Source organism: Ricinus communis, chromosome 3 (assembly GCF_019578655.1).
Source record: "Ricinus communis isolate WT05 ecotype wild-type chromosome 3, ASM1957865v1, whole genome shotgun sequence".
Taxonomy (NCBI): domain Eukaryota; kingdom Viridiplantae; phylum Streptophyta; class Magnoliopsida; order Malpighiales; family Euphorbiaceae; genus Ricinus; species Ricinus communis.
In genome coordinates, this window is record NC_063258.1 from 4,024,824 (window position 1) to 4,034,525 (window position 9,702).

At 28.7% G+C, this 9,702-nt stretch overlaps 1 protein-coding gene across 1 annotated transcript; it reads left to right on the forward strand.

The window, feature by feature from the left end:
• The first annotated feature begins 4,334 nt into the window (after positions 1-4,334).
• Positions 4,335-7,317, forward strand: LOC8262621 (NADH dehydrogenase [ubiquinone] 1 beta subcomplex subunit 3-B). Its single transcript, XM_048372406.1, has 2 exons — positions 4,335-4,683; positions 7,153-7,317. The coding sequence occupies exon 1, from the start codon at positions 4,439-4,441 to the stop codon at positions 4,664-4,666; it is 228 nt and encodes a 75-aa protein (XP_048228363.1). The 5' UTR covers positions 4,335-4,438; the 3' UTR covers positions 4,667-4,683; positions 7,153-7,317.
• The last annotated feature ends 2,385 nt before the right edge of the window (positions 7,318-9,702 follow it).

The window sequence follows — 9,702 nt, forward strand, 5'->3', positions numbered from 1 at the left end:
TTTGAGAGGATTTTTGGGCTTGATAAGCTAATATAGGAATTTTGTGCAAGGGTATGGAGTTATCATTTGGACTTTTGAGGTTGCTATATCTTTTGAAAAGTTGGAAGTGGCTATGTTAACAACTCTAGTACTTGCCTTACCTAATTTCTCTCAGTCATTCATTTTAGAAATATATGCAAGTAGCCAAGATATAGGAGCTCTCCATATGCAGAATAAGGAGCCAATTGCTTATTTTAGTAAAGCTTTAAGGCCTAGACACCTTGGGCTACCAATCCATGAGAAGGAGCTCTTGGTTGTTATTGCAGCAGTCACTAAATGGAGACACTACTTGGAAAGTTCACATTTTTTTGTTAAGACGGATCAGAAAGTTTAAAGTTCTTGTTGCAACAAAAATTGAATATTGTAGTGCAATAGAGAGGTATGATAAAGTTGTTGGGACTGAATTACTCTATTCAGTATAAAAAAGGATAGAAAATGTAGTGGCTGATGCATTTTCTAGGCAGCAATGTTACCTCTTATTCTTCATTCAGTTGTAACTCCATTGTGGATGAATGAAATTAGTGAAAGTTATATGGGCGATGATTATGCTCAAAATCTTTTAATGCAACTTTCTGTCTCACCTTCCTTTTCTACTAATTATCAATTGCTTAATGGTCTTTAGGTATAAATGGGGGAGGTCCCGCATGAGTAGAGGCGCGCAGGCAAGCGAATAGGAAAGTCGTCTTTATCAGCGGCAAGCATATAAAGTACCGAACAGCCCGAGGAGCAGGCTTCCCGATGCGGAACTCTATTCCTTATGGTGCGGTGTGTAGGCCAAGTGGTATATTAGGGGGTGGACAGTTAAAAAAGACCTTGATCTCAATTTTGCATGACTCTCCTATTGGAGGTCATTCTGGTATACAAGTCACATATTATACATTAAAGTAGCTATTCTATTGGTAGGGTATGAAGCAAGATGTGGTGTAATGGATTTCTAATTGTGATATATGTTTGAGGTGTAAGCATGAGCATGTTCCCTATCTAAGCTTATTATAACCTCTTATCGTTTCCAACAGAGTTCGTCCAATATATCTAGGTGGATTTCATTGAAAAGTTTCTAAAATATGAGGGATAGGATACCATACTGGTAATGGTGGACAAGTATACCAAATGGGCACATTTTATTCCATTAGCTCATCCATTCACAGTAGCTAAAGTTGCTAAGCTCTTCTTGGATAATGTTTTTAAATTACATGGAATTCATGCTAGCATTGAGTTTAATAGAGATATAGTCTTTACTAGTTTATTTTGGCAGGAGCTGTTTAAGTCATTGGATTCCAAAATTCATTTAAGCTCAGCTTACCATCCTCAATAGATGATCAAACTAAATGAGTCACTTAATGTTTTGAGACTTTTTTTAGGTGTTTCTATACCTTTCACTTGGTGTAAATGGCTCAGCTTAATTTAGTGGTCATACAATTCGAGCTACTAGTCTAGCCTGAAGATTACTCCATTTCAAGCTCTATATGGTTATGCTCCTTCTCTTTTGCCAAAGTAGTTTGATCCTTTACCAGTTGCAGGTGTAAATGAATTACTCATCAATAGATAGTTGGTGAATGCACCAATTCAGGATAATCTAGTTGCTACTTTGAATAGAATGAAACAACAAGCTGACTTAAAGAGGTCTGAACGATCTTTTAAGTTTGATATTTGCTTTATTTAAAGTTACAGTCTTATCTTCAAGTTTTTGTGGCCAACAAGAAAGATTTCAAGCTGGGAGCTAAGTTTTATGATCCTCATCCTATCTTGAAAAAGATTAGTAGTGTGGCATATCGATTATAATTGCATGCAGGATCTATGATTCATAATTTCTTTCATATTTTCATTATTAAAAAATAAGATTGGAAACAATCCAGTTACTGCTTCTTCCTTATCAACTATTATTGATTCTACTATGTTACAAGTTCAGCCTATTGTAGTCTTGTGGTTTCATAGTATCTTGGGGATGCTAAGCAATTAAGTTTTTATTCAATGGGATCAATTGTCAGTTGAAGATGCCACATGGGAAGATATCAATTTTATGCAACACCAGTTTTTCCATTTCATTCTTAAGGACAAAATGCTCTTCCACAATAGGTATTGATTCATTAATGATAGGGGAGAAGCATGAAAAGTTGCTTAGCAGTCTACTAAAGTACAAAAGGAGGTGGAGTGGAGCTAAGAATGAAGTTATATGTATGGATAATGTAAATGTCAGCTCAACAATTAATTGTAACAGAATCAAGAGAGAGAAATTAGCTTATAGTTAATATATACACTTGCATTTGTAACCGAAAGGCTATTCTTGAAAAGTAAATACAAATGCTCTCTTTCATCCTCCTTCTTATTGATCTCATTCTCTATGTTCTTCTTTTACATCTCCTTCGCCCTCTTCTATATCATGTTCTTCTACTCCCAATATGGTTAAAGCTTGCAACAACCTTAATAACTCAGTTAGCTCATAGTTGCATATACACATACATTTGCAACCAAAAGATTATTCTTGAAAAGTGTATACATAAGCTCTCTCTCATCCTCTCTCATCCTCTCTCTTCTTCTTGATCTTATTATTTGTGTTCTTCTTATGCATCTCCTTCTTTCTCTTTTGTATCTTGTTCTTTTACTTCCTACATGGTTAAGGTCTCCAACAACCTTAATGATATAAAATTTAAATTTATTACCCATCTATTATTAGTATCGAGTTCATTGAAGATAATATATATATTTATTAAAATCTTATCAGACATAAATAGCTTACTTTCTAAGAAATTAAAAATTAAGCGTATCTAATATATAATTTGATTTCTTAGAAAATAGATGTTTTGGTAATTTTAACAAAATTAGTAATTCCCAAAACAAAAGAACCTTCTGAGTTTATAATATAACAACTTTTAATGGAATGAGTATAAAATACTACCTTGTGGTTTCACTCATTTATAAAAATGAGTGTGGTTTATTTTGTGACAAAAGACTACCATGTGGTTTACTCTATTAATAAATTACGGTCAAATATAGTAACACTGTTTATCTGCTGTAATGTGATTTTTTATTTATTTTTGTAATTACGTACCTTGTGATTTTTCTTATGACACTTTTATACATTGTGTATTACCTTTTTAATACTTAAGTACTAAATGAAATTAATATGATAAATATTTTATATTGTATTCCTCAAATTAGATTTGATTTTAGTATAATAATTATTTTTAAGTAATTTGACAATCAACTAATCTTTTTAGGCTTAAAATTATATTTTTTTTATAATTTATGATTAAATTAAGAGATAACTTTAAATAATTTTAAATATATTTATGAATCTTTAAGGCATATAATTATATAATATTATTTTAAAAGTATTTATTATTAATAGTTAATATTGTATTACTATCAAATCATAAATTTTAATTCTATAAGTTGATTGAGATATGTAAGGAATAAATGAAATAAAATATAGAGTATGAAATGTTACAAAAAAAAATCACAAAGAATGAAATTGCAAAAATATGAAAACACATTAGAGCTAATAAACGACATTAGCATGTTTGACACTAATTTGTTAACGAATTAAATCGTATGGTAGTCTTTTGTCATAAAATAAACTTCAGACCCGTTTTTTCCAATGAGGGAAACCACGAATAGGGTTGTAAACAAACCCAGCCTTTCGTGAGCTACTTAGAGTTCGACTCAATAAAAGTTTATCCGAGCTTGTTAATGTTAACAAAATTAAGCTCAAACTTGTCAACGCTCGATTCATTTACAAACTTATGAGCCTATTGATGAGCTAATTCATTAATAGACTTATGTCTAAGCTCATAAAAGATGTAAAATATTTTTTATTTTAATTATTTTATTTTATATATATGTAAATATTTATCAATTTATATAAATTAATGTGTAAAAATATTTTTATTTTTATCTTTATTATACAATATAATTAACTTATACTAAACATTAAATATTAAAAATTAATAGATTTAACATAATAAAATAATTATATTGTTAAATAAATTAATAGAATTAAAAAATTTAAGTTAACATTAATAAATAAATCTAAATAGATTTTAATAAATCCAGCTCAAAATAAATTCAAATTCAGTTTGAATTTGTAATTATTGAGCTCCACCTTGGTTTGAGTTTGTGCAGTAAAGAATCCGATTCAAACTTGTTAAAGTTGGCTTCGGCTCGGTTGGATTAGTTTAGAGCCGATAGTTTTCTTTTGTCCTTTTGTTCTTGTACCATGTTTAATTTATAAGGATGGGCTTGTTATAGAAAAAGCAAATCTTAACAAAATCAAAAGAGCCCAAACCCAAAACAATAAATATTAGACCTCGAAAGCGCCTCTCTAGTGTTTGCGACAACCAAAAACAAAAAGAAAAAAAGAAAGGGGGCAGAGTTGAGTGTTGTGTGTGTGTGTAGAGAAATGGGGAAGCCATTGGGAACAACAGGGGAGTTCTTCAAGAGGAGAGATGAATGGAGGAAGCACCCAATGCTCAGCAATCAATTCCGTCATGCTACACCTGGTCTTGGCATAGCCCTTGTGGCCTTCGGTATCTATCTTGTTGGTGAACAAGTTTACGACAAGCTTTATGCTCCTTCTTCTTCTTCTTCTTCTTCTTCTTCTCATCACCACTCTTCTTCCTCTCACTGATTGCAACTGCTTCTCAGGTTACCTTTTTTTTTTATTCTCGTTTACTTTCTGGGTTCTTTAATTTAAGATTGCTTCTAATTTAAATTCTATAGATCTGTTTTTGTCTTCTTAGTTTCAGTTCTGGTCGATCATGTGTTTCTTTTAGTGCTTTTCTTTGTTTTATTTCGATTTTGGAGCTAATTAGCAATTGAGTTCTTGTTCTTATTCAATATTTAATGGATACTTTTTTTTCTTAATCTTTTTTCACTTTTATTTGTTTTGGTCATGTGGGTATGTCTTCTTCAATGATGCTGTGTAATTTTACAATCATAATCATTATCTTTTTGGTGGCTTCTTTTGCTGAATAAGAGCTCAATTGAAATGGAAGTTGGGATTGAGTTTTAGTCTTCTCTGCAAATCTATATCAAATTATATTCTCCTGTGAATTCACTTTGTTTCTGTTATTTCCTTTAGTGACTTTACTTCCTTCCATCTAGAAATTAGAAGAGAAATAAGCATGATTCCAATAAAACCATAGACTAAAATATCAAAGTCAATCAGGAGAAAAAAGTAATTGTGGGCTTCATTGATACCTTGGTGGAACTAAGGGAATAAGAATTGGATTTGAATTTAGTAGAGAAATAAAAGGGCACATGGAAAGATTGTTGGTGGTTTTTGTGATGAGGTTGCAAAGTCCAAAGAAGAGAGTTTCTTCTTAAGATGAAAGGAGCAGGAATAGAAGGGGAAGTGGCCATATAAATTGATTTGATGTGTTTATTGCTTTCTTGAAATTACTTTATTATGGTCATTTGCCTGCCTGATTTTCCGCTTTGAATGTTAGGGTTGGCCAGTTTGTCATGAAGTTATGATTGATTAATTGGTTTTTCAACCCACTATAGCAGTCAGTCCCTAGGCGAAATTCCAAATTGTGCAAGGGTTCCCTCTTTCTTTCGGTTGAGGTAGCGCACTTGTTGAGCAGGATCAATAAGTTCCTATTTACGAATAAATTTAAATTTGAATAGAACTATTATATAATTTATTTTACAAAGAAATTGTTTGCACAGCATCAATTTTTCTTTCATTTTTCTATATATTTAAATGAAATTAGACTAATTGAAGAAATGGATTTTTTAGCCAATCTGAGCTTTTACGTATGGGAGAGAAATTAGATCAATCCCAAAATCACAAGCTCAGCTAAGACTTGGGAAGAAGAGAAAAAAAAAAAGGAAAACACTCTTTTCGCCAGCTGTAGAAAAATCAAGGTAACAGAAAGAGAGTTTTATACCTGAACCTGTGAGTAAAGAAGACAGGCTGAATGGGTTTATCGATTATAAGTTGCGGATAAATGTTTTATAAGCAACTTATGTTCAAAACAGAAAGTACTTTCACACTTTAGATTCTATTATTCCTCTATAACCTCGATGTCTACCAATGTATAAAATTTCCCTTCTATCTCTTCTTGGCCAATTATGTACAATAATACTTACCAAGCCAGCGAGTTCTCCATTGGCATCTTACCAAAAGGTTTAAATACTTGTGCTTTTTTCCTTCTATGTTTAGAATACCTCTTCCAATCTGTGTTTAGTCAAGTTTTTTACCAATGTTGTGTATCATAGCTGTTTATGGGAAAAGGATGAAGTGGTAAATGGATATGTATAGTAGTTAACTTGTTCTGTAAAAATTTCTAGTTGTGTTGACATATTTTATTGGCAAAAGATAGAATGCAATTGTACAATTTGTTACTGGAAATATAAGGTGATATGCTGTTATTAAATTGATTGGTTGTTTCTTCTGCAATATAAGCCTATTAGATCTGAAGTATAAGTTGACATGGTTTATAGTTACTTTTCAGTTTATGTAACATTCTCCAGAGTTAGAATGATGTTTAAATGAAACAAATGTAAAACCTATTAGATCTGAAGTATAAGTTGACATGGTTTATAGTTACTTTTCAGTTTATGTAACATTCTCCAGAGTTAGAATGATGTTTAAATGAAACAAATGTAAAATTATGTTATTTTTACATCCTAACCAACAGTATTCTAATCCATCAGCCTGCATTATATGTAAGGATATTTTACGGAAGGCTTGCTTCATCTTCTTATGGTTAAAGGTCTCATTTAAAGCAGAAGTGCTCCCAGAGCTAGTACGGGAGTTAGGGGGAAGGTGGGTGCAAATGCACGCAGCCTTCCCCTTGGCATTGTAGTGAAGAGGCTGTTTCCACACCTCGAACTCATGAACTAACTACATATTACCAAAGGAACAATTCTGCCCCTGCTAAAACATCATATACCATCATATCTGACCTATTGACCCCATTAAGATAACCAACAGATCAGTAACATTGCCAGTTTAAACTGATCCCTTTTATGCACTGCAATGTAGAACATGTTCTGACATGGAATTCTCAAGCTCGTGCATTAGATTACATAAGAACAGAAAGCTTTCTATCTCTTACAATCTTCTTGGAAATGTTGCTCATCCATGCGAATATTGTTCTGATGCAGGTGGCAAGTGGTGGAATGTCAAAGCTTGGACTATCCTGCATTTTAGTTTTTTCCTTGAATAAGTTCTCATATGACATTGAGACCTGGGCTTGTATCTGAATTTCTCTATAGATGATGTTTACTGTTTTAGATTTATGAAGTCGGATAAGTCTTCATTATTTTACATTTTCCTTTGGCGAGATTAGTTGGTTTTAAGTAATCTTTGTAGTACAAGTTTCTTATCAAGACTGAGCCACTGATATACAAGCTCAGGCAAATCCAGCTCACTCTTAATAATGAAATTAAGAAGATTTACAGAAAATAATATTTTCAGACATTGAAACCCGCTACCAGATTTAACAAGCAAACACCAGGCAATATGTACCCATCAATACTTCATTCAGGGTCATACACAAGTGATCACAACATTAAACTTTCCAGCACAAGAATTGGATTCAACAAACCTGAAACTGATACATTAGGTAAAAAGTATGGACCCTTCTAAAAAGATGATCATTATTTTAGTTAAAAGGCATTAACACTTTTTAAAGATACTATTCTGTTACTTATGATGCAAAGGTACGTAAATATTAATTATTTAGTTTATAATAATTTAAAATATAGAGTAACATATATATTTAAATTTATAAATATTTTTGATGTTAAGATAATGACAATATCCTTTTCTTATAGTAAATTAATGTTTAAATGAACATATTTATTACTTATACAATTTATACTGATTATTTGTATAGCTATCAATAAATTATTTTAATATATTGTTAAGAAATCAAAACTCACATATATTGTAAAAATATATAAATATAATTAAATAATTATACAATTATAATTATATCTTATTTTAATAAAGTAGAATATATAAAATACTTTCTAGTATGAACCATTCATTTCTTTTCTTACTTTAAAATATTATAAAGTTAGATCTTTTAATTCTAATATTATATTTAAATTTAAATATTTAAAATATATTTAAGTCATTATCACTATTTAGAAAAAGTATAATTAAATGGATGTTTAGTAATTTACTTTTCAAAATATTTTATAATGTAAAAAAGAACAATTCAAAGTATTATAAAAATTTTGCAAATATTTTATGATCATGTTAATTACTTTGAAATTATTGTTAGAGTTTAACGATAATTTAATAATTTATTATTTTAGATGATATGCATTGCTCATTGCACAATTGAGTAAATAAAATTTCAATTCTAAATAAATATGAATATATTTTTAATATTAATTTATATGAATATAATTAATATAGTAACTAATAAATTAACAAAATTTTACATATTACATTACATATAATCAAATTATAAATTGCATTGAATTATTTATTATATGAATTCAATTAATATTATTTAAATTCTAAATATAGAATGCAAATCTAATAAAACTTTCATATCGTTTGCATATGAGAATGCTAGTAGGTTGCAGTGAATAGGCAGCGATAATATTTGTATAAAATGATCTTTTTGCATATATAATTTAAGATTATGATGATCCTAATTTTTGTGCTTAAGGAATATTTAGATTTATTTTCTTTTTAATTAATTTTTAACTGTATTTAATTATTTTTAATTATTAACAACTAATCATATATAAACTCTAAATTGGTTATGATTATATTTTATTTTTATTTTATTATAAAATTAAATTATATCATAAGTTCATGTGAATCTTAATAATTTTAATATAATAAAAACAATATAAATTATGAAAACATATAATCTTTAAATTATTAGTTTTACTTTGTTGACTAATTAATTTTGAGATCTAATAAAAATGAAACCTCCTCTAAGATACTATTATTATTTTGGTGCTGCATAAGACAAAAATTAATTTAAAAATTTGGAGTAAAATTAGAGTGTCTATCTTCCTATACGTTTTCTATTTAAATATATTTTTATGTGTTTTTTTAAATTAATTTATTATTTCTAGAAATTTTATCTTAAACTATATCCTAAAATAGAATTTGAGGTACATAATAACTTTTTTTTATTATTTGTCGGTGGATTATTATTCTAGACGATCAAAATAAAATAATTTAAATGACTAAAAAATATTAATATATAAATTATACATGTAATAGAAATCTCATAAAATAAAATTTTAATTAAAAAAGATAAGAATGCACATTTCTATTTATTAAGAATTTTTGTTCAACTAAAGTCTTGTGAAATTTAACTTAAATGTAGTTTGTATTGCAATTTTTAAATAAATAGAAATGTACATTCTTATCTCTTTTAATTAAAATTTTATCTTATGATATCTCTATTTACATGTATAATTTTATATATTAATACTAGTTGAACAAAAATTCTTAATAAATAGAAATGTGCATTCTTATCTCTTTTAATTAAAATTTTATCTTATGAGATCTCTATTTACATGTATAATTTTATATATTAATACTAGTTTATGTTGTAATTATAATTTTATCTGCTATATTATAATTATAATTTATTTTTATCTTATTTTATTTATTTATTTATTATAGATATATTATCTGAAATTAGTTAATGTTTATTAATTTCTAATTCCTGAAAA